We start from the raw sequence: 26,893 nt of genomic DNA, 5'->3' as shown, positions 1-26,893 counted from the left end.
TCATGCATTAAGAATCTGAAGGCAAAGGAACCACCACTAGGAGGCAATGATCACACTGTGCTGATGTGGGATTTACTTAAAGATGTAACTCCCATCCGAGATAAAAGGAAGAGTTTTTACTTTTGTAAAGATGACTACAGTCGTCTCAGACAGTTTTTAAATTCTATACAATGGGACCAACTGATGATGTTACCAACAGCAAATTCTTAATGGGAAGCATTCAAGGAAGTAATTTTGGAAGCTACTAGACTTTTTTTTCTTACTAAGAAATACTGTTCAACGTTTAAGCATAAATGGATGGCAGATGTACTAATGAGACTCTTAGCAGAGAAGAAAAATGCATGGAATGCACATAAATTATCAGGTGACACAGAAGCCTATGACAGATATAATCTAGTCTGTAACAAAGTCACAAAGGAGGTTAGGCAGGCAAAGGCAGATTACGAGACATGCAAAGGATGCAAAGGAAAACAGTAAACCGTTTTTACTTATGTAAACTATAGAAGGAAAGGGATAAATCAGATTGGACCACTTAATGTGGATGGGTTGACTATTGATAATAATGCTCAGGTAGTTGATGATAAACTGAATGAGTATTTTTCATCTATATTCACACATGAGGAGTTATTCAAGGAGGGGAATGCCAGAAGTTTATCAAACTCCAAGAGGGAGCTAAGTGATTTTGTAATAACTGAGAGCAAAGTAAAGGAGAAATTGTTGAAGTTAAACATAAGGAAGGCACCTGGAGTGGATGGGATATATCCAATTATATTAAAGGAGGCAGCAAAGGAAGTAAGCAAACCCTTAGCCATAATTATGAGAGCATCCTTGGACTCAGGGGAGGTCCCCGTGGACTGGAGGTGTGCAAATGTATCCCCAATTCACAAAGGGGGGCATCAAAAGATTACACAAGTAACTATAGACCTGTTAGTTTAACTTCTGTTCCAGGGAAAATTTGCTGGTTAAAGAAGCATTGCAGGATCACCTAGACAAGACTGCAGTAATAGTTAAGACACAGCATGGGTTTGTTAAAGGGAGGGCTTGTCTGACCAATCTGATTAGATACTATGATGTGGTCACAGATGAACTGGATGAAAAAATAATTTTGATATCATATACTTGGATTTCATGAAAGCTTTTGATACTGTTGCACATGGAAGACTGCTGTGCAAACTGGAGCAATGTGGCATTAAGGACAAGTTGCTACAAGGGATAAAGGGATGGTTGAGTGGGAGATGACAGAGAGTGGTATTCAATGGACACTGCTCTTCGTGGACTAATGTTAGAGTTCCCCAGTGTTCGGTGCTGGGCCTATTGTTGTTTTGTGTATTTATCAGTGATATTGATGAAGGTATATGATGCTTAATGTCCAAGTGTGCAGAGGATACAAAGGTTAGCAGGGTTGTTAACGACAGTAAAGACAGTATGCTACTACAACAGGATCTAGAAAAGGTAGAAGAGGTGAGAGATGGCAACTGAAGTTTAACATTGACAAAACAAATGCAAAGTACTGCATGTGGGTAATAGTAAACCAAGAGAAATGTACCAACTTTGTAGTACTACACTCAGGCAAGTGGAGAGTGAAAAAGATCTGGGGTAATTATGCAGTCAGATATGACGTTCGCCTAGCAGTGCAGACTGGCTGCCAGAGCAGGTTGTGGAGTCTTGTGATTGATATATAGGAATTTTGCTAGCAGGGACAAGGAGGTGATTATTCCATTGTACAAGGCAATGGTCGGGCTACACTTCGAGTACTGTGTACAGGTCTGGAGACCTCATTTTAGGAAGGATGTAGAGTTGCTAGAAAGAGTACAAAGGAGTGCAACAGGATTGGTGAGGGGAACAAAAGGTGTGTGCTTACCAAGTAAGGCTTAAGTTCTGCAAATTGCAGTGCCTGGAGACTAGGTACATGTGAGGTGATCTGATTGAGGTGTATAAGGCCTTGAAATGGTTGAGCAAGCTCAATGCTGATATGATTCTTCCTCATGCTCAGATTAAGAACCTGAGGGGGCATAGATTCAAACTGGAGAAAGACAGTTGTAGTATAGATGTGTGGAAATTTGCCTTTAACCAGTGGGTAGTTGATTGCTGAAACAGACTTCCATCGCTTGTTGTGGAATTTTATAGGTTAAATAATTTTAAGGCTGAGCTGGACACGTATTTGGAGTGAATGGATTTGTGAAATGGGAGGGGTTTTTTTGGCTGATGCTGCATAAGCTTGTTTCTTGCATCATATGCCTCAACTAAGTGTTAATGACACATGAAATTAAAGCAAGCCAGCAAGACTTAGAAGGTCATGGGGTCATAAGATAGCAAGATACTGTGAATGTAGTTTGTAGAAGGTGGTCTAAGTCAAAAAAAACTGGTAGATTTTCAGTGAAAATGGCAACTTGGGTATTACAAAAGATTCTAACCTGGCAGCACTCCTAGTAAGTGGGGAAGTGGTTTCGATATAGTTCAGAATTAGAAGCTGCCTACACAAGTGAGTGGCAATGTTGATGGGAAGTAAATCACAAAAAATTAAAGTTACCAACAAAATTACAATATCATGTGGTTTAACGATGAAGATTAACAAGGAGCAAAAATGGTCAAATTAGATGACAGACACAGAGGGGTCACAATATGCTACAATAACTATGACAGGGGGGTGACATGAATGTGGATGGCTGCAGCAGTTTCAAGTTGAGAAGTTCGATACTAATGATAGGGTAAGTCATTGAGTTGAACAAGCATAAGCTACCACCCTATTGATTTTCACAAGGTGTAGCATGGAAATGAAAGTTAAATCTGGCAGCAAGAGAGCCCAAGTCACTTTTAGGTGTATGCCACATCTCAGTGACTGAGATCAACATTCTTCCAAAAATGAGGCTTCTGGATCCATATACAGTAATGAAGATACAGCCCGCCTAATTATTGCCTTATAGAGCAGAATAATTACCTTCTTAATTACTGCTGGAAAAATTCCATTATAACATTGAGAACAACTCATGGGCTATCCTAGCTGCTTAGAGAACTCATGTCTGAAGTTCTACCCTCAGGACATTTTTTGTTCTCTACTACCTTTAGAGTGGTACCACATATTTGTTAAGTTATTTTGGGATTACTACTAATGATAAGCAGTACCTTACATTTCTCAATGTTAAACTTCAATTGCCACTTCTCAGCCTATCTGCCTAATTTTTCTAAACCTTGTTGCAGTATTATAACTTGATTATTGTCATTGACAACCCCCAACCAACTTTTGTATCTTCTGCAAACTCAGACATTAAAGCCTGATATGCCTTCATCAATAAATATTAAAAATAACCATGTGCTTAGTACTGAACTCTGGGGAACTTCACGAATAACATTAGTCCATGAAGAGTAGTGTCAGTTGATAACTACTCTGTCTTCTCCCACTCAACCATCCCTTTATCCATAGAATATTAACACATTTATGTTAATGTTATGTTACATTAAAAAATGTAAACTGAAAACTAACTCTACTTAATGTATACAGTTATTTTAAATCTGTCAGTGACTAGGGAAAAAAAAAAAAAAAAAAAGGAAACAAAAAAAAAAAGAAATTTAAAATAGGCAAGATATTATGCCAAAAGGTAACTACTGCTTTGCTAATATTGTATTTTTGCTGGAGATCGCATTTGCAAAATTACCCCATTACAAAGCCCCTGCTCATTTCACATCATGAATCCAACAAACATGATAATAATAAAAAATAATTAATTTAAACAACTGGATAATTCAAAATAAATCTGATCCCCTTTAGCTTTGAATTATCCAAACTTTAATATATACAGTAATACCCCGACTTACGCAAACTCGGAGTTATGCGGTTCTTGATTTTTTCATTTGGCAACACTGCCACTATCTTCAAGGTCATTTTTCATATGCTATCGATATACGGTGCGACGGCGGAGAGTGAGAGCGAAAGATGAACAAAATTCAACTTTGCTGCCGCATGAGCTGCACACAAGAATTTGCATTCCAACTGTCATATTTATATGTGTACGTTCGAATTCTTGCTCAACTTTTGTCGGAAATTACATCGTTTTCACGAAGAAAAAAAAAAAAAAAAAAACTTTCCAGGCTTTTAAGGTTTCCAAAGACTGATTGACAGTGATGGTTGGCGGAATGCAGCTTCCGTTTTTGAGGACTGGTTTGGTCACCACTTCATACCCGAAGTCGAATGTTATTGCAAGTCTAAACAGATTCCATTTAAAGTGATGCTTCTTATTGACAATGCACCTAGTCACCCTCCTGCCACCCTAATTAATTTCGACCCACATGTGAAAGTTGTGTTTTTGCCTCCAAACACAACCAGCTTGCTTCGACCGATGGATCAGGGAGTCATCAAAACATTCAAGGCCTACTACACGAGGCGTTCGTTTGCACGTCTGAATGAAGCTATGAGACAAAATACTGAAATGTCTGTTAAAGACTTTTAGAAACAATTCAATGTTTTAGATGCCGTAAGAATCATTGAAGAAACTTTGTCCATTTTTTTTCAAAACGAGACGAAAACAACGCCAGAAACTAATCATGTCGCTCATGTGATAGAAGAAGTTGTTAATCTTGCCAGGCAATTAGATTTGAAGTCAATGGTGATGATGTCAACGAGCTGTTGGATTCACATAGTCAAGAGCTGACAATAAGTGTTAGCGCATAGAGATGCGTGACCAAAACGTCACTGAAGTATCCGAAACTCAGACCCAGTTCCACTAGAAAAGCACATGACAATTGCAAGCTTGACAGAAGGTCTCAGCTCAATTGAAAAGGGCTTAAAAATTTTAGAAAACGTAGACTCCAACGAAGAATGCGTTATAGCTACAAAGCAAGGAATAAAAAAATTATTAGCTTGCTACGAAGAAATTCTGCGTGAAAAAAAGGCGCTGTGTCATCAGACGAATTTGTTAGATTTTATGAAGCCATCGACATCGAAATAACTTTTTTACGTAACTCATTTATTTTTTAATACATATTTTGTATTAATATGTATAAAGAACTGCAATTTTATTAAATATATTTTTCTTCTAAACTAGTGTTTTTGTTAATCCTTGGTACCAATTAAACAAAATTTATATGCAAAGTTCTGCCCCGATTTATGCAAATTTGACTTAAGCGATTTTCGTCGGACCCACCTGTCGCGTAACTTCGGGGTATTACTGTATACAGATAATGAAAGTTACTCAGCAATGATTAATGCACCATATCACACTACAGCCTGTTGTACCTTGGTTAGTTGGTTTGAAGAAATGGGTGTGCAAAAGCTTCATTGGCTTGCCGACAGGGATTTAGTGGGGTTACTTCTTGAACATTTACTCCAGGCCAGCCAAAAATCAGTGGCTGAATACTGCTGTACTGAAGGAGGAATGGACCAACTGCATTAATGTTATCAAAAACTGGTTCAAAGTCTAATTGACAAGAATGCAGTATGTAATTAAGGTCAAAGTGAGCCGATGTATTACTAAATACTGTATTAATAAATGGGCTCTTTGAAACATGCAAGTGTGAGCAGTTACATTTGGCAATATTAGCAATAATAGAGGCATACAATGCAAGAAAGCAAGCTTATGTAGCATTAGCAAAAAAAAAACAAAAAAAAAAAAAAAGAAAAAACCCTCCCATTTCACCCCCTCCATTCATTCCAAATGCCTGTCCAGCTCAGCCTTAAATTTATTTAGACTATCAACTTCCACAACAAAAGATTGAATTTGAATCTATGCCAGCTCAGGATATTAATCTGAGCAAGAGGAAGAATCCCATCACAGCATTCAGCTTGCTCAACCCATTCAAGGCCTTATACACCTTAATCACATCACCTCACAGGTGCCTACTCTCCAGGTGCTGCAATTTGCAGAATTTAAGTCTTTTTTAGTAAGAACACCCCTTTGTTCCCCTCACCAATCATGCTGCCCTTCTTTGTATTCATTCTAGCGACTTACATTCTTCATAAAATGAGGCCTCCAGACCTGTACACAGTACCCTAGGTGTGGCCTGACCATTGCCTTAACAACAAGATAATCACCTCCCTGTCCCTGCTAGCAAAATTCCTATATATCAGGAGTGGCCAAATTAATTTGTGATGCGATCTACTTTTTTCCTTCAAAATGTGCTTTGATCTACCATCTCAAAAATTTCATTGCACAAGATGCACAAATCAAAGGATGACTGTATATTTAAAATTCGTCATGATCGACCGAAATTAAATCCCCGATCGACTTGTTGGCCACCCCTGCTATATATCATTGACAAGATTCCGTGACCTGCCCTGGCAGCCCATCTGCAATGTCAGCAAACTTCATATGTGACTGCACAATTACACCCAGGTCTTTTTCACTTTTCACTTCTCTCAGTGTTGTATCACACAGTTGGTACATTTCTCTTGGGTTATTGCAACCCATTGCAGTACTTTTCATTTGTCAATGTTAAACTTCAGTTGCCACTTCTCAGTTCATTTGCCCAACTTGACTAGATCCAGTTGGAGTAGCATACTGTTTTTACTGTCGTTAACAACAATGTCAACCTTTTTATCATCTGCAAACTTGGACATTAATCCTGATATAATTCATCAATATCATTGTTGAATACACAAAACAACAATGGGCCCAGCATTGAACCTAGGGGAACTCCACTAATAACATTTGTCCATGAAGAGCAGTGTCCATTGACCTTCTCCTTCTATTAGCTGTACACCCCTTCTCCTCTATTAGTCCATTAAATCGAGGGTTTACTGTATATGATATTAAAATTATTTTTGACATTCAGTTCCTTTGTGACCACATCAATAGCTGTTGTTGTTGTTATTTGGTTTTTAGGAGCATTAGCAACTAAGGCCATATTGCTCCGGGGATATGCAGGCGGTCATTCCCTGACCTTTCCGCATTCTCCATATTTGGTGGTGACGGGCTCGAACCCCGGTCTAATCAAGAAGCGTGTGCTATGCACTGCTGTTCCTGGCTACGGAGGCACCTCCACATCAATAGCATCCAATAAAACTGGTCAGACAAGACCTCCCTTTAACAAACCCATGCTGTGTCTTAACTATTACTTCAGTCTTGTCTAGATGATCCTGCAATGCTTCTTTAACCAGTGATTCCATTATTTTCCCCAGAACATGAGTTAAACTAACAGGTCTGTAGTTACTTGTGTTACCTTTTGAACCCCCTTTGTGAATTGGTGATACATTTGCACACCTCCAGTCCATGGGGACCTCCCCTGAGTCCAAGGAAGCTCTCATAATTATGGCTAAGGGTTTGCTTACTTCCTTTGCTGCCTCCTTTAATATAATTGGATAGATTCCATCCACTCCAGGTGCCTTCCTTATGTTTAACTTCAACAATTTCTCCTCCACTTTGCTCTCAGTTATTATAACATCACTTAGCTCCCTGTTAGAGTTTAATAAACTTCTGGCATTCCCTTCCTTGAATAACTCCTCATATGTGAATGTAGATGCAAAATACTCATTCAGTTTATCATCAACTATCTGAGCATTATCATCAATAATCAACCCGACTACGATAAGTGGTCCAATCTGACAAAAAGCCTAGTAGCTTCCAAAATTACTTCCTTTCCTTTTATAGTTTACATAAGTAAAAATGGTTTGCTGTTTTCTTTTGCATCCTTTGCCAAAGATGTCTCGTAATCTGCCTTTGCCTGCCTTACCTCCTTTGTGACTTTGTTACAGACTAGATTATATCTGCCATAGGCTTCTATGTCACCTGATAAATTGTGCATTCCATGCATTTTTTTACTCTGCCACCAGTCTCATTAGTTCATCTGCCATCCATTTATGCTTAAACGTTGAACAGTATTTCTTAGTTAGGACAAAAAGCCTAGTAGCTTCCAAAATTACTTCCTTGAATGCTTCCCATTTAGAATTTGCTGTTGGTAACATCATCAATTGGTCCCATTGTGGAGAATTTAAAAACTGTCTGAGACCACTGTAGTCATCTTTACAAAAGCAAAAACCCTTCCCTTTATCGCTGATAGGAGTTACATCTTTAAGTAAATCCCACATCAGTGCATTGTGATCACTGTCACCCAGTGGTTCCTTTATCTGCAAATTCTTAATATATGAATAATCATTGCTGATAATCAGATCAAAAGTATTACTCCCTCTGGTTGCCTCTTGAATATGCTGCTGTAGAAAACAGTTATCCAATAAATCCAAAAAAAGTCTTGCTAGTGTGCAAGTGACCAATCCACAAGTTCCAGTCAATATCTGGAAAGTTAAAATCTCCCATTATAAGACATTCTGATTTACTGGCCCACTCTATTTCTCTGCACAATTGCTCATTATGCTCATCCGATTCATTAGGCCTATAACACACACCTACTCTAATTTTTCCTTTCCCAGTGCTTATGTCACACCAAACAGACTCAACATTGCATTGTCCACCAACATCATTGTCCCCCTCCTCCCTTCCTGTCCTGTCTATATTTTCTGTACACATTGTGCTCTCCAAATACCAATTCTACACTGTTTATATCTGTGTGATATCCCAACAATATCTGCCTTTGATGTCTAGACTAGTACTTCAAGCTCATCAAATTTATTAACTATACTCCTAGCATTGGTGTACATGCAAGTATACATGCACCCGTTTCTACTCTTAGTTTCCTTAACACAGCCCATGTATTTATTTGTTCCACTATGACACCCAACAGTCCCGGAAATCTCCATTGCCTTGCGTTCCATGCTGCTGCTCATTCCAATAGAAGCTATTTGGTTTTTTTTTAGGAGCATTAACAACCAAGGCCATATTGCTCCAGGGATATGTGGTGGTATCATTATCTTTATCTAATCTTTATTCACTCCTAATAGTTATTTATTTTCTGGTGAAAAATGGAAATTGAGACCAATTTAAGATACTTTCAAGGAAAATGGATAATGATCTGAAAGAAAACTAAGCAATTGAACTTAACTGAATAACACAAACAAAAAAATAAACACATGGTGCGATCAAAAAGTTTGGGGACTGCACTAATATTTGGGAAATGAAGCTTACTGGCTATTTGGATGATCTCTTTCAAAACAGTCTCTGACACTGTATACATTGATTCCAAAGCTTATGGCAACTTTCAGAAGCATTCCCGATAGGCGTCTTTTAGAATTGTTGCATTCTGAATAATTTCAACCGTCATTGAAAATGTGCAACCTTTTAAACAGGCATTAAGTTTAGGAAATGGAAAATATTACAGGGAGCTAAACCCAGTGAGTATGGTAGATGGAGGACAAAAGCCATGGAGTGTTTTGCAAGCACGCTATCCCTTGAATGGAAAGTGCTAAGTGTACAGGGATATGTCATGATGCAATATGTCAATTGTCTGAAGCTCACTTTTCTGGTTGTTTCCTCTGAACGGTATTGCACATTCAAGAACTTCTTTGTGGTATTTCTGTTCAGTGTTTGACTGTGTGGGACAAATTCATAATGAACAATTCCTTGTGAGTCAAAAAATACAATAAGCATGATCTTCACATCTGATCACAATTGTCTTCTTTTTTTTTTGGGTCCTGGAGAACGATAAGTCTTCCAATTATTTGTTATTTGGTTTTTAGAAGCATTAACAACTAAGGCCATATTGCTCCGGGGATATGCGGTGGTCATTCCCTGACCTTTCCGCATCCTCCATATTTGGTGGTCACAGGCTCGAACCCCGGTCTAATCAAGAAGTGTGTGCTTTGCACTGCTGCTCCTTCCCACCTGGCTACAGAGGTGCCTCTTCCAATTATACAATTGGGCCCTTGTTTCAAAGTTATAGCAAAATACCATTGACACATCACTAGTTATGACAGAAGAAATAAAGTGGGGGTCAGCACACTGTGGATGATGTAACATATGAGAACTCACAACTGTGTGATTAACAGCAAGGATAGGAGGCACAAACTGAAATCCATCATATTCTTAAATCTTGCGTTAAAATTGACAATGTTTAACTTTTTGCAAATAGTTAAACTTAATCACTTATGATAAAATCATAAACAACTGCATCATTGGTTTCTGAAGTTGATGGGCAGACTGAGCAGGGATCATTTTCAATCACCGAAAATTTTTGATCACAACATTTTCTGGGTTTTTGTTGTATTCCCTAATTTGAAACAAAATTCTATGCATATTCGTTGCTTGGTAAACATCGCTCAGTTTAAAATGTGACAAAACACTACAACAGATTCTAATCCAGACTGACTACAAATAAACATATGATTTGTGCATTAATATGTACAAACGAGCCATTGAACATGTAGAAAGTTGCAACTTTTTTACAATGCCACAATTTCAAGACACAAAGTCAGTCCAGTCCCCAAACTTTTTTTGATATATTACACAAAACTTGCAAATTATATAAACAAATATAAATTATATAAAACAATGAGACTTACTCAGCAGCAATTCTAGTAGTAAATCTGTACTCCAACTTTGGAAAATAATCCTTAAGCAATCCAAAAGAATCAGGTTTATTGATGAATTTTATTTGAGCTGTTTCATTAATTTTTAATTCCAAGTTTAGTTTAGGTAAACTGTCAGCTGCTCCTCTGAAAGATGGAGACGCCTGGCGAGGAAATTTTGGTACTACATTATAATTTTTCAGAATTAAAATTTTTCCTGGTGTGGCACTATTAAATAGAAGAATAAATATTTTAAAAGGCAACATATTAAGTACTGTATATTCCAAATTTATTATCATTTAAAAGACAAAACGTTAAAATGTTTATACTTAATTTAGTTTGAATACTATAATGAACAAAGATGCCATATAAATGTCTTGTTAATCTAAAAAACAAGTGAATTGCTAACAGAACTTGTTTCTGTTCTTTTATTTTTAATTCATTAAGGGAAGAGGGTAGAAGTATCAGTATATAAAGAGTTCACACTTTTTTTTAGATGAAAGGAAAAAAAAAAAAAAAAAATGGGGGGGAGGGGTGCTGGATTTGGACATGATTGTTCAAGAATATGGAAAACATAGAGGGTCTGATACAGCATTCTTTTGCCACAGCTTTAAATTTTTATTATTATTTTTTTTGACACAAATGCTGTTGGCAATTGCTCATTCCTGCTTCTCCCATATTTAAATATGGACTGCCCTCAACAGATTTCTAGAAAATGCATTTCACACACAGCTGATGAAACATACGCAAAGTTTATCCACCCGTGCACTCTAACCATTCACACTGTTTAATATTGACAAATGCAAGGGGTACTGCATATGGATAGCAATAATCTCAGAGTAATATCAACTGTGTAGTAGTACACTCGGGGTAGTGGAAAATGAAAAAGACCTGAAGGTAATTGTGCAGTCAGATTTGAAATTCTCTGAGGAGTGCAGACAGGACAGCTTGTGGGTTTTGTCAATGACAAACACTTTTCTAGCAGGGATAAGGAGGGAGAAGGCCAAGGTTAATCTACACCTTGAGTGCTGTATACAGATCTGGAGCCTCACTTTAGGAATGATCTGCTGAAACGGGTATGTAGAAAAGAGCAACCAGAATAATGAAGGGAACAAAAGTGTGCATTTACCTAGAAAGGTTTCAGTTCTGCAAATTGCAGCATCTGGAGACTAGGCACCTGCGGTGAGACCTAATTAAGGTGTTTAAGGCCCTGAATGGACCGAGTAAGCTAAATGTTAATGGCATTCTTCCTGTTACTGAGACTACACACATGATGGGGCATAAATTCAAGTTGAGGAAGGATGGTTGCAGAATAGATGTGGTGGAAGTTTGCATTCAGCCAGTTGATTGTTGTAACAAGCTTCCATCTGTTGTTGTGGAAGAGGATAGTATGAATAAATTCAAGGAAGAACTAGAGAAATTCTTAGAGGGTACAGATGGGAGAAGTGTCTTTTTGATGTGAAGGCATCTATGGCAGCACCTACTGCATTTTCGGACTTTTTTTTTTTTTTTTTTTTTTCATTCATTTATTAATTACACACAATATAGTCTCAACATCATGTACATAAAAGTATATACATGATTTATATACAAGATATATTTACATATAATTATATGCTCTGACAAACATTAAACTCTCATGTGTGTGTGCAAGTGTGTTCTTATTCAGGGTAGCTCCCAGGCATAAGCCCAAATCTACCTTGAGAACTTGGGAATATATAGTCTTTACAAAGCAGTCCTTAAAAAGTATGTTAAATTACTTGAGTCTGATTTTACTGTAGCGCTATTCGCACTTGAAATCCCGCACCCACTGGAGGTAGTGCAATACCAGTGAGTGCCAGCAATCCCGCGCCCCGGGTTGGCCATACCAGGGAGCCAGCAGGGAAAAAAAAAATAATAATAAAAAAAATATATATATATATATAATAAAACAACAATAATATTCAATAGTCTGGATGGCACAACTATAAACTTCAAAAATCACAGTTCAATTGAATATTTCCTCCGCTGCTGTTTCACATGCACTGGAACCTCCAAAACCAATAACGGTACTATCCAGCAATCTCCAACTGTACGCCATGGATAATATAGACGCTTTAGACCACCAGACCCGACGCAATGAATCTGATCCAGCACGGCAGAATCCAGAATGGAGTATTCATGATTGCAGCACAAAAGACAACCAACCAGAGCACCAGACCCAACACCATGAATCAGGTCCAGCACCCCAGCCGCCAGCCAGATGCAGAAACCAATAGTGAAACTCCATGAAGACAATTAAGACACTAGGTTTGCCTCTGAAGAAAGGCTCTGAGAACAGTTCTTCTCGCAAAAACAGCAGCTGAAAACTCCTGAAATAAATTAAAACAGTCACGATTTGCAATAAGCAAATGCACTGTATCAAATGATAAGTCAGGAATATGCGCCATCAAAATCCACCTTTGGTCTTTATACTCCCGACATAAAAAAATTACATGCATCCAAGTCTCCTGCTCGCCACATGTACAGAAAGGATCTGTCTCCAACCCTCTCTCATATTATTTGGCCCTAAGTGAGCCGTGTCCTGTTAACAAATAAGAAGTGTACATAGAAGGCGTAAACCAAGATGCCACGGTTTTTGCCAATGCATAGTTCACCTGGGGAATATATTTCCTCGTCACAGCTCCAACATCACCACTTTCCCATCTGGTCTGCCATAAATCCATTAATTTGTTCCATATTCGTTGTTTTTCTTCTTTAATATTATTCTCCAAATCAATTGTAATATCCAAAAACGTTACTGATGTACCCTTTTTCAATTTGTACAAAAACCCTCTGTAGACAATAAATAAATCCAATGGCATGGTACCAGCAATTACCTGTAGGGCGTTTGTAGACGCTGTTCTAGGTACTTTCAATAAAGTTAATAACATAGAGCGCTGAAGCGATAAAAGTTTCAATCGAATCCTAGTTTTAGTTACCACAGAAAACCAAACAACAGCCGCATATGCCACTATCTGGAGAAAAATAGTCTTATAATACAATGACAACACTCTCTTATTCAATCCCCACTCCTTACGAGAAATCCTAGCAATGGAGCCTGTAAAGTGTCTTACTTTTACATTTAGGTGTGAAACATGTGGGAAAAAGGAAAGTTTGTCATCTATGATTAATCCCAAATACTTAGTTTTAGCAACATAAGGAATTTGAACACCACCTAAAAGAACTCTTGGAGGCCTGCCGTAATCAAATTGTTTCTTAAAAACCATAAAACAGGTCTTACTTGCAGAGATCTTCAATTTGTTCAAATTGGCCCACTCCATTAAATCATCTAAAACTGACTGTATTTTTCTTTCCAATATAAGTCTGGAGCGCCCAGAAACTCCAATCACAAGGTCATCAGCATAAGCTATCTTAGCAACCTCTGTACTCTCCTTAACAAGCCACTGATCTAAAACTGCATTCCAAAAGAGAGGTCCCAAAACCGAACCTTGAGGACAGCCTCTCGAGACACTGGCACTATATGACAGATGACGTGCACGCACAGTAATAAATCTGTCCTGAAAGTATGACCTTATAGTGTTAAATATGTAACTATTACACTCTGCAAGCACTAGAGATCGAAGGGCACTTTCCCACCATACCGAATCAAATGCTCCTTCGAAGTCTATAAAGACCATAAGAACATATTTCTCAGAAGAATCCTTAATGCACTTTAAAAGAGATGTTATGGCATCCTCTGTAGAGTGCCCCTTCTTAAATCCATGCTGATCAGCAGAACACAGATGCTTATCCTCTAACATCGCAGAAATTCTGGGAGCAAGTAACCTTTCATAAACCTTACCCATGTTCGCCAAGAGAGAAATTGGTCTGTATGCTCTCGGATCAGTCCTGGGCTTACCAGGCTTATGCAATATCTTTAGCAGTGCCATCTTCCACGGTCTTGGAAAAGTACCTTCAGTGAAACATTTATTAAACAAATTTAACATAATTTGAGGAAAGTAATCATAAAACTTAATGATTACTTGATTTTCAATTAAGTCTAAACCTGGACATTTCTTAACGTTCAATTTAGCTACTGCTGCACCCAACTCCACCAAACTGAAGAGTTCAGCTTCAGCGTCACCTGCTCCTGTAAACTCAGAGTTCATCCGGCGTATCTCCGTTTGTTCAGGTGAATCATCTTGAGGAAGATCCTGAGGAAATAGTCTTCTAACAATCGTTTCCACAGTAGAAAACCAATCCAATGTCTCATCATTATTGTTCAATACAGTGTTGTATATTTCTCCACAAAGTAACTTATTACGAGAGATTTTATACACGAGACCCCAGGGATCTCTGTTACCAACTTCATTAACCAAATTTTGCCAATAAGTTCTCTTGCTCTCAGCAATAGCCTTATGAAAGGCCTTTCTTCTCTCTTTATAGGCATTTTTAAATGATTCCACATCAACACTAGAGAGATGTCTATTTCTTTGGTATACTTTCCTAGCCTGGCATACCTGAGACCTCAGAGAAGACAAAGCAGGAGTCCACCACGGCACAGACAACTTTTTAGTCCTTTTTCTCCTCGTAGAGTGCACACAAGCCTGGAAAATATGATACTGTACATAGTTTACATATTCATAAGCTGTCATACCATTTAAACTCTCTCCAGGTATCGCACAATTATCACTATCGAAAACTGTAGTCAAATAATTTTTAAAATTGTTCCAGATAACACGGTCCATAGAAAATCTAGACAGATCACTCGTAGCGAAGCTCTTTTCCCTTACTTCGAAACAGAGATCAAATGAAATTGCACGGTGATCACTATTTACTAAACCAGAATTGACTTCCCAATTCAAAATAGAATCGCACATACGAAGAGATGTCACAGTTACGTCAATATTAGACTCTCCATTTACAGTTGAAAAGGTGAACGGCTTATTTGGAAGGTTTTGAACAACAAGATTATGAGATAATAAGAGGTCTTCAAATTGGTTCCCTCTCACATCAGTATATCCACTGTGCCAAAAATGTGATTTATGCATTTTCGGACTGAAGCAAAACCAATTGGTAATGAAATTTTCTCACGGAAATGTCACTTCCTACTCAGTCAATAATGTCGATTCGGTAGAGTAAGTAGCCAGCGTGAGGATAAAACATTACATCCTTCCTACTAGGAGACGGAAATGATGTCACTTCCTAAAAGACGCTAACTCAGTCATTAACGTTGATTTGGTAGAATAAGTAGCAGGTAGTAATATTACGCCAGAATAAAAGCTTTAAAGCCACTGAAGAAGCCTCTCGTGTAGACAAAAGAACTTGTTCAAAAACATAGAGAACGAAAACGAAATGCAAAGTTTAATGAAATCTGCTTCTCAAGATTTTAGCATTAGCAGAGGCATATGATGCAAGAAAGCAAGCTTATTCAGCATCAGCCAAAAAAAACAAAAAAAAAAAAAAAAACCCACTCCCATTTCACCCCTCCGTTCGTTCGAAATACCTGTCCAGTTGAGCTTTAAATTTGTTTAGGCTATCAACTTCAACAACCAGTGATGGCAGTCGGTTCCACCAACCAACCACCCGCTGGCCAAAGGCAAATTTCCGCACATCTATCCGACATCCGTCCTTCCTCAATTTGAATTTATGCCCTCTGAGGTGATTATTCTGAGAAAGATGAAGAATCCCATTGGCATTGAGCATGCTCAAACCATTCAAAGCCTTATACACCTCTATCAGATCACCTCGCCGGTGCCTAGTTTCCAGACTCTGTAATTTGCAAAACTTAAGCCTTTCTTCGTAAGAGCAACCCTCTGTTCCATTTACTAATCTTGTTGCCCTTCTCTGTACTCCTTCCAACAGCTCTACATCCTTCTTAAAATGAGGCCTCCAGACCTGTATACAGTACTCAAGGTGTGGCCTGACCATTGCCTTATACAAGGGGATAATCACCTCCTTATCCCTGCTAGAAAAATTCCTGTATACCATTGACAAGACACCATGAGCTACTCTTGCAGACTATCCTGCACTGCTCAGAGAACTTCATATCTGCCTGCACAATTACCCCCAGGTCCTTTTCATTCTCCACCACTGTCAGTGTAGTACCGCAGAGTTGATACGTTGCTCTGGGGTTACTGTTTCCCATATGCAGCACTTTACATTTGTCGATGTTAAACCTCATTTGCCACCTCTCAGCCCATCTGTTCAACCTGTCCAGATCCTGTTGCAGCAGCATAGCGTCAGTATTGTCCTTAACGACCCTGCCAACCTTTGTATCATCTGCAAACTTGGACATTAAACTTGATATCCCATCATCAATATCATTCATAAACACCGAAAACAACAACGGACCCAACACTGAACCTTGAGGAACTCCACTAATAACATTAGTCCACGTTGAGCAGTGTCCATTGATTACCACTCTCTGTCTTCTGCCACTCAACCATCCCCTTATCCATAGCAGCAATTTGCCTCCAATGCCACACTGCTCCAATTTGTGCAGCAGTCTTCCATGTGCAACAGTATCAAAAGCCTTTCTAAGATCCAAATATATAATATCAAAGTTCTTCCCTGCATCCAGTTCTTTTGTGACTACATCATAGTATCCAATCAAATTGGTCAGGCAAGACCTGCCCTTAACAAAACCATGCTGCGTCTGAGCTATAACTGAATTCTTGTCTAGATGATCCTGCAGTGCTTCTTTAACCAGTGCCTCCATTAATTTACCTGGAACAGAAGTTAAACTAACAGGTCTATAATTACTAGTGTCAGCCTTTGAACCTCCTTTGTGAATTGGGGTCACATTTGCACATCTCCAGTCCATAGGTACCTCCCCTGAGTCCAAGGAAGCTCTCATTATTATGGCTAAGGGTTTGCTTACTTCCTTTGCTGCCTCCTTTAATATAACTGGATAGATCCCATCCACCCCAGGTGCCTTTTTTATGTTTATCCCCAACAATCTCTCCTCCACTTTCCTCTCAGTTATTACAAAATCATCCAGCTCACTGCCAATGTTTACTTTACCTACATCATTCTCCTTCCTGAATAACTCCTCATGCGTGAATGTAGATGCAAAATACTCGTTTAGATTGTTAGCCACCTGAGCAGGATCCTCAACTGTTGAACCATCAATATCCAGTGGACCAATCTGATTCATCCCTTTCCTTTTCGAGTTCAAGTATGTAAAGAACTCTTTTCTGTTTTTCTTTGCATCCTTTGCCAAGGATTTTTCATAGTCTGCCTTTGCCTGCCTAATCTCCTTTGTGACTTGGTTACAGACCAACTTATATCTATCATAGGCTTCCATGTCACCCATTAATTTGTATGATCCCATGCATTTTTCTTCTCTGCCACATGTCTCATTAGTTCATCTGACAACCATTTAGGCCTAAACCTTGAACAATATTTCTTAGTTGGTATGTAAAGCCTGGTAGCCTCCAAGATTAGTTCCTTGAATGCTTCCCATTTTGAGTTTGCTGTTGGTAACATCATCAGTTGGTCCCACTGTATAGAATTTAAATACTGTCTCAGACCATCATAGTCGCCTTTACGAAAACAAAAACCCTTCCCTTTACCTCTGATGGTAGTTACCTCCTTGAGTAAATCCCACTTCAACACACTGTGATCACTGCCACCTAGTGGTTCATTTATCTGCAGGTTCTTAATGCATGAGGAATCACTACTGATAATCAGATCAAGAGTATTGCTCCCTCTTGTTGCCTCACGAACATGCTGATGTAGAAAACAATCATCCAATAAATCCACAAAAGCCTTGCTAGTGTGCGAGTGACCAACCCACAAATTCCAGTCAATATCTGGGAAATTAAAGTCCCCCATTATAAGACTCTCTGATTTACTGGCCCACTCTATTTCCCTGTACAATATCTTATTATACTCATCAGAGTCATTAGGCCTATAGCACACTCCTACTCTCAATTTTGATTTCCCTATGCTTATGTCACACCAAACTGACTCGACGCTGCCCTGTCCATCGATGTCGACTGGCTTCACTTCCTTGGACTTTGTGTTTCTTAATTAATAGCATAACCCCTCCTCCCCTCCTGTCCTGTCTATCCTTTCTATACACATTGTATTCCCCAAATTCCAGTTCCGCATTACTTATATCTGTGTGACACCACGTCTCTGATATCCCAACAATATCTGCCTTTGATGTTTTGAGCAATACCTCAAATTCATCAAATTTATTTACCAAACTCCTAGCATTGGTGTACACGCAGGTATACATGCACCTGTTTCTATTCTTAGCTACCCTAACACAACCCATGTGTTTACTTGTACCGCAATGACTACCAGCAGTCTCTGAAATATCCTGCATCCTGTTTTTCAGACTTCTGCTCATTTCAATAGAAGCAGTGCAAGAATCACTTCCACCTCTGCCTCTGGCTACTGTTAATCTATTAGTCCTTGTATCCCCCCCAACTAGCAGTTTTCCGACCCACCTAACACTGCCTCGACAGCATCAGCAAAAATTCTTGCACCCTTTCTATTTAAGTGTATCCCATCCCTGTAGAAGCAATCTCTCCTGTTAACAAGTACAGTCCAGGCTGAAAAAAATTCTACCCCTTGAGCCTTGCACAATCCCTCCAGGGCCGAATTGATCGACAAGGCTCTCATCATATACTCCCTCCTATCGTGTCTGGGCAGAATTGCAGACACTTTCAAGTTCAACCCTAATTCACGGCTTTTTTTCAACAGTGACCTGTACTTGCTAAGTAATTCCGCCGGTCTCCTACTCTTAATATCATTAGTGCCAACGTGTACAACTATATCACCTTTTGTGCCCTTAAAAGATGATATCCGCTCTACAACGTCATCAACCTTTGCCCCTGGCAGACATACCCTGGTCCTATTCCACCTATCCTTTTTACAAAGGATGTTCCCCGTTTCCCTGACAATAGAGTCACCAACAACTACTAGTTCCTGTGGGACCAGCGCATTCTGCCTAGGGGGCTGCTTCTGTGTTGCCTGATGACCAAGTGCAAGCTCTGGCGTTGATGTGGGCAGCTGAGAGCTTGATGGGCCCCTCAATTTATTTCCTTCGAGGGCATCCACCCTGTCCTTCAAGCTCTCATAAAGGCCCATAACAACGCTGAGTTGTCGCCTGATTTCCTTGCACTCCTTACATCGTGCACACACAAAGACATCCCCCTTGGCAGTATCATGTCCCGTACCCGACTGCTCCGCAAACATCAAGCAAACAGTGCATTTTAATAGACTGTGATTCAGAGGGCAACTGCCCCCCTCAGTTCTCCCCTGAACCACAGCACTCCCATTAGCTTGAGCCTTTTGCTTTGCTGCTCTGGTCAGAGTCATGATTCCGATTTAATTCAATAAAATTCAAAACAAAAATTAAATCCTTAAGTTATATCCCAAAACAGTTATGTTATATATATATTTTTTTCGGTATCTAGTGTTTTCTACGAGTTCCCTTTATACAACTTCCGTATCACGTGTACCACTATAGTTATGTATTAATTATTTGTTAGATTAAGTCGTTACATATATATATATATATATAGAGTTAAAAGTACAATTTAATTGACAATAAAGTTTATCAAGATTAATAGATTTACTGATTAATTGGCAATATTATATTATGCACTATACGACACTAAGCTTATGCTATCGTGTAAAAATGGCGGGAATTCACGAACGGTATTTCTACGGACTCGTAAGTATTGATTAGCTTCCAAATCTCGCTATCTCAATTTAGAATAAACTAAGGATCCTGACTAGGTCTATAATCTACTTATAGAAGATAATTTGATATAACAGTTGGTTAATAAATCGACTAAATTTGGTTAAAAAAAAAAATTTGGTTTGTGACACGTGGATTTGATACCGTTACCGATACTAAGTAATATCTACAAAATCTCTGTCTAAGTTAAACTTTAAACTAAGTATCGTAACTAGGAATATAAAGCTACTCTAGAAAATAAGTTAATATGACAATTTAAACTAATAAAGCAGAAAATAAATCAGGAAAAACTTCTCTGTTTGAAGAGCTTTAAGGAGCAATGCCCGCACAGGCTAACCTCGCACCCAGACTCCAATTTTGATCAATATCAATGCTCTAAGTAGCGGGCGTGAGCATAAAACATTCATAACTTCAGTTCTTGATGTTAGATTTTAACGGCCGTTTGATTAAACCGTTTAAAAATTTAAATGGTTTTGATTTAAGAATGCAGCAAAAAAACAGAGGGTGCTGACTCTCTTTAAAAATTACAGCTATGAATTATAGGCTCCAAAGAAGCAATAAGTGTTTGCAGTTTTATTTACCTAATTGTTATTTTATATTGTACTTTATAAGTAGCCTTATAGTTCTAGTTACACTGGTTATTTTTATTTTAGATATCAATTTAGGCATCAAAGTTTTTGTAGGTTACTACTTAATATACGTAAAACCGTTGTTTCGTTTGAATCTTGCAGCCATTGTTTTTGTATAGAGAGAGTGGTAGGGTATTCAAATTTTTAATTGTGGTAAATAGGTAGCTCTAACGTAAATTTTTTTTAGCGTAATACACATCACTGCATTCAGGATTCTATTAGATAATGTAGTATTGATAATTAATTAATTAAATTTATTGATCTTATTAATTTTAAATATCATGCCCCAAACTAGAGCAGCAAAGCAACGAGCACAAAGTAGCAGGAGTGCTGTGACTCGGGGGCCTAAAAAATGTGCATCTTGTGAAATGTTAGCCGAACTCCCTGGAACAGAACATGATCTAACCAAGGAGGATGTCTTTCTGTGTGCCAGGTGCAGAGAGTGCCTAAGCTCTCAGCTGTCCAACTCAACACCAGAGTTCACCCTTGTGCATCAGGCAACACAGCAGCAATCTCCAAGGCAGAATGCGCTGTTCCCACAGGAGTTAGTTATTGTTGGTGACCATTGTCAGGGAGACAGGTAATATATTCTGTAAAAAGGATAGATGGAATAGGACCAGGGTATATCTTCCAGGGGCAAACGTTGATGATGTTATAGAGCAGATATCATCTTTTAAGGGCACAAAAGGTGATATTATTGTACATGTTGGAACTAATGACATTAAGAGATCTGCAGATTTACTCAACAAGTACAGGTCAATTTGAAAAAAAGTCAAGAGTTAGGGTTGAATGGGAAAGTGTCTGAAATTCTGCCTAGACACGATAGGAGGGAGTATACGATGAGAGCCTTGATCAATTCTGTCATGGAGAGATTGTGCAAGGCTCAAGGGGTAGAATTTTTTTCGGCATGGTCTGTGCTTGTTAACAGGAAAGACTGCTTCTATAGGGTTGTGATACACTTAAATAGAAAGGGAGTAAGTGTGTTTGCTGATGCTATCGAGGCAGCATTAAGTGGGTCAGAAAACTGCTAGCTTGGGGGGGATTCACAGACTAAAAGGTTAAAGTGCAGCATAAGCCTCAGGCTTCCTTGCACTATATGGCTAGTAATAATAATAAAAGTAGCCACAGGCAGAGGTGAAAGTGATTCTTGCATTACTTCTATTAGAATGAGCAGTGGCCTGGAGCAAGGGGTGCTGAGGGTTTCAGGAACTGATGGCAGTCATCATGAAACAAATAAATACATGGGCTGTGTTAGGGTAACTAAAAATAAGAATAGGTCCATGTATACTTGCATGTACGCCAATGCTAGAAGTATAGTAAATAAAATTGATGAATTTGAAGTGCTGGTCAAGACATCAAAGGCCAGATATTGTTGGGATATCAGAGACGTGGTGTCACACAGATATTAGGAATGCAGAATTGGAATTTGGAAAGTACAATGTGTACAGAAAGGGTAGACAGGATAGAAAGGGAGGAGGGCTTATGCTGTTAATTAAGAAAAACAAATTCTAAGGAAGTGCATCCAGTTGCTATAGATGGACAGTGCAACGTCGAGTCAGTTTGGTGTGACATAAGCACTGGGAAAGCAAAAATAAAAGGAGTGTGTTTTTGGCCTAATGACTCTAATGAGTACAACAAACAACTGTACAGAGAAATAGAATGGGCTAGTAAATCAGAATGTCTTATAATAGGGGATTTTAACTTCACAGATATTGACTGGAACTTGTGGATTGTTCAGTCGCACACTAGCAAGACTTTTGTGGATGTATTCGATGATTATTTTATGCAGTATGTTCGAGAGGCAACCAAAGAGGGTAATATTCTTGACCTGGTTATCAGCAGTGATTATTCGTGTATTAAGAATTTGCAGATAAAGGAACCACTAGGTGCAGTGAACACAGTGTACTGATGTGGGATTTACTTGAAGATATAATTACCATCAGAGGTAAAGGGAAGGGATTTTGCTTCTGTAAAGGTGACTAGTGGTCTCAGAGTTTTTAAATTCTGTACAGTGGGACCAACTGATGATGTTACCAACAGCAAATTCTAAGTGGGAAGCATTCAAGGAATTAATCATGGAAGCTACTTGGATTTTCATACCTATTAAGAAATATTGTAAGAAAGCAGAGTTTAATAAAATCTGCGTCTCAAGATTTTTATCGGCATCAAACTTCTACATTGACTTCTCATCAAGCTGGACCATCAATATTACGAAATAATATCAGTTCAAATGAATTACCTGTGGATTTTCAATTGATTCCTGAACTGTCTAGACAGAGTATACTGTAACAACCAGCTTTGATTGCATCATCCAAAAAGAAACAAAATTGTATTTCAGCTCAATCGCCTGTTGTAGACCCTCCACAGGTTTCAACAGTAGTCGAGCATGAAATCATTTACAAGAATATTGAACATGACCATAAGTCCTATAAATAATTTGAATGACAATTTCTGAAAAATACATTTTGAGCTGTTTGTGATATCTGTGATCAATTATGGTGCGAACATACAGCAGGCCCTCGTTATAATGCGGTTCGCTCTACACTGATTCGCTATAATGCTGTTCTTATATTATAAACCATATCTAACGCTGTCACAACTACGCTCTTTTACCAGCATATAGACTGAATTTTTGGGGTGTTTAACGAAAACGTTTCATCTGATGTAATCGATAGCTGGAAAATGAATAGCAGTTTCCCGTGCTGACTTGCGAAATTTTCTCCCACGCTAATTTAATTGCATTATGGTGACTTGTTACATAGTTCTGAGATCAACATTTTAAAAAATTATCAAGTATATTGCTTGTAATATTTACGTTATTTGCATTTATCTGAAGTCTAGTTTTATCTCCAGTTATATTAAAGGAGGCAGCAAAGGAAGTAAGCAAACCCTTAGCCATGCTTCCTTGGACTCAGGGGAGGTACCCATAGACTGGAAATGTGCAAATGTGACCCCAATTCACAAAGGAGGATCAAAGGCTGACACAAGTAATTATAGACCTGTGAGCTTAACTTCTGTTCCAGGAAAATTAATGGAGGCACTGGTTAAAGAAGCACTGCAGGATCATTTAGACAAGACTTCAGTTATAGCTCAGACACAGCATGGTTTTGTTAAGGGGAAGTCTTGCCTGACCAACTTGATTGGATACTATGATGCAGTCACAAAAGAACTGGATGCAGGGAATAACTTTGATATTATATACTTGGATCTTAGAAAGGCTTTTGATACTGTTGCACATGGAAGACTGCTACACAAATTGGAGCAGTGTGACATTGGAGGCAAATTGCTGCTATGGATAAAGGGGTGGTTGAGGGGGAGAAGACAGAGAGTGGTAATCAATGGACACTGCTCATCGTGGACTGATGTTATTAGTGGAGTCCCTCAGGGCTCAGTGTTGGGTCCATTATTGTTTTCTGTATTTATAAATGATATTGATGATGGTATATCGGGATTAATGTCCAAGTTTGCAGACGATACAAAGGTTGGCAGGGTTGTCAAGGACACTACTGACACCATGCTGCTGCAACAGGATCTGGAAAGGTTGAGCAGATGGGCTGAGAGGTGGCAAATGAAGTTTAACATTGACAAATGTAAAGTACTACACATGGGAAACAGCAACCCCAGAGCAACGTATCAACTCTGTGGTACAACACTGACAGTCGTAGAGAATGAAAGGGACTTGGGGGTGGTTGTGCAGGCAGATATGAAGTTCTCTGAGCAGTGCAGACGGGCTGCAAGAGTAGCTCATGGTGTCTTGTCAATGATATACAGGAATTTTTCTAGCAGGGATAAGGAGGTGATTATTCCCTTGTATAAGGCAATGGTAAGGCCACATCTTGAGTACTGTATACAGGTCTGGAGGCCTCATTTCAAGAAGGATGTAGAGCTGCTGGAACGGGTACAGAGAAGGGCAACAAGATTAGTAAATGGAACAAAGGGTTGCTCTTACGAAGAAAGGCTTAAGTTTTGCAAATTACAGAGTTTGGAGACTAGGCACCGGCGAGGTGATCTGATAGAGGTGTATAAGGCTTTGAATGGTTTGAGCATGCTCAATGCCAATGGGATTCTTCCTCTAGCTCAGAATAATCACCTGAGAGGGCATAAATTCAAATTGAGGAAAGACAGATGTAGGATAGATGTGCGGAAATTTGCCTTTAGCCAGCGGGTGGTTGGTTGGTGGAACAGACTTCCATCCCTTGTGGTGGAGGTTGATAGCCTAAATAAGTTTAAGGCTCAGCTGGACAGGTATTTTGAACGAACAGAGGGGTGAAGTGGAAGTGGTTTTTTTTTTTTTTTTTTTTGGCTGATGCTGCATAAGCTTGCTTTCTTGCATCAAATGCCTCTACTAATGCTAATGCTAGTCATCACTCGGTACAGTGTTAGACATCATCCGTAAAGGACAGTTTACTTGAACATTGTATCATAATTAATGCAACGCAGTTACATTTTCAAAGATTAATAATGGCAGATAAGAATTAAAAAGGAACAATGTCTGGATGTGGTACGAAGCCTACTAAGGTAAGAAAAATACTGAATTTGAAAATTAAATTATATGTTTTGAAGCGAATCGATTCCGTTCAACAAGTGGATCTGTGAAATAATTTAGGACTGGCAGGTTCAACTGTAAGAACAATTATAAAAAATAAAGAATTAATTTTAGCAGCAGGAAAGACAGCTGTTTCACTGCAAGCAACTAGGCCGGATATTATAATTGAAATGGAGAGACTTCTAAATAATTTTATTGAAGATAATATCCAACGCACAATTCCGTTAAGTTAAATATTATTAAAGAAAAAGCAATTTGCCTATATCATGATCTGAAGAAAGCTCACCTTAAAAAAAAAAAAAAAGTGGAACCATTTAAAGCTAGTCAGGACTGGTAAGATAGATTTAAAATCCACGGATAAGTTGCAAGTGCAAATCAAGAAGGAGCTGAAACTTTCAAAGAAGAACTTCTAAAAATTATTGAAGAGTGGTGTTAAAACTTCTCAACAAGTTTTTAATATAGATGAAACAGGACTTTTTTTGGAAATGAATGCCTAAAAGAAGTTTCATGTCGAAAGAATAAAAAAAAACAAACATGCCAGGCTTCAAACCAGCAAAGGATTGGTTGACTTTATTGTTGGGCGGTAACGCTGCAGGGATTTTAAAGTAAAACCCCTTTTAGTTTACTACAGAGATGGCTGAAGTATAACACAAAATTGGCCAAAGTTAAGAAAACTCGGCAACCCAAGGCCATTGGATTAATAAATTCATGATTTTAATTGGCATTTTAAGTTTAATTTTAATACATAATGTAGTTACTTACCACATAATTATGTATGTATGTAATGGAGAATATTTTATATGTACAAATTTTTAATATTAAATATTTTTACCGATATTTGTGCGTTTTTTCGTTACCATTTATTATTGATTAGGAAATATCCTGTGGCATAGACCACGACTCACAAATACATGTGTTACATTACGGGAATATGGTGCTCGCTTAGCGCTGATTCACTTAGCGCTCTGTTTTTAGGGAACGAATTATCAGCGTTAAGTGGAGGTCACCTGTAATGCAAAATTGTGCACTGCAGGAAGTTGTTCGTTACTTCTCTTAGAGTTTCCAACTGCAGATAATGACTATGAAGGCTTGTAATACTTGTCGAGCATCTCTCAAAATTGATTCCATTTTCGAAAAGACACGTTTAACCTACTATTCCACCTTATCTTCCTCGAATGGATTTAGTGACAGAGTGGCTCACATCTCATAATACCATTCATACAAATCAGAAGACTGAGACGTGGTTTTGACCAATATGGAATTTTGGGCCAAATTATAATGTTCCTGTAAATTAATTCAATGGTCAATCATTTGCCTTGTAGTATAGATGACGATTATTGCACTAACGTTCATATCAAACTTAAGTATCTACTTATGACTCCTTTGAATCATCTGTATGATATCGAGATTGACAAAGCATTCTTCGATGAAGATATGGAACACAATGAGGTTCCTACACGTGATGAAATGAGTGAAGCTATACTTATTGAAGAAAGTTTAGTCACTCAATAACAAACTCTTTTATGGAGTGATGACAAATATTTAGGAATATTTGTCATATGCCTGGTGAATGAAATGTTCCACAAAGTTTACTTTTTGATGAACAAGCCGAAGAATTGTCCTTTCCTAGCATTTACTTTCCTGGTCAG

General features: G+C 38.4%; 1 protein-coding gene across 1 annotated transcript in view; it reads right to left on the bottom strand.

Moving 5' to 3' along the window:
* The window catches only part of LOC150090520 (RPA-related protein RADX-like), a 164,763-nt gene that overhangs the window by 79,534 nt on the left and 58,336 nt on the right, over positions 1–26,893 (bottom strand). The window contains exon 7 of the mRNA XM_090378305.1: positions 10,382–10,615. Within this exon, the coding sequence (XP_090234431.1) occupies positions 10,382–10,615 (234 nt within the window). The remainder of the gene's footprint in view (positions 1–10,381; positions 10,616–26,893) is intronic.

The sequence above is a fragment of the Mastigoproctus giganteus genome, chromosome 1, assembly GCF_048544385.1.
Source record: "Mastigoproctus giganteus isolate SK-2022 chromosome 1, ASM4854438v1, whole genome shotgun sequence".
Taxonomy (NCBI): domain Eukaryota; kingdom Metazoa; phylum Arthropoda; class Arachnida; order Uropygi; family Thelyphonidae; genus Mastigoproctus; species Mastigoproctus giganteus.
The sequence above is the reverse complement of the archived record's forward strand: the minus strand, read 5'-3'. Positions and strand labels throughout refer to the sequence as shown.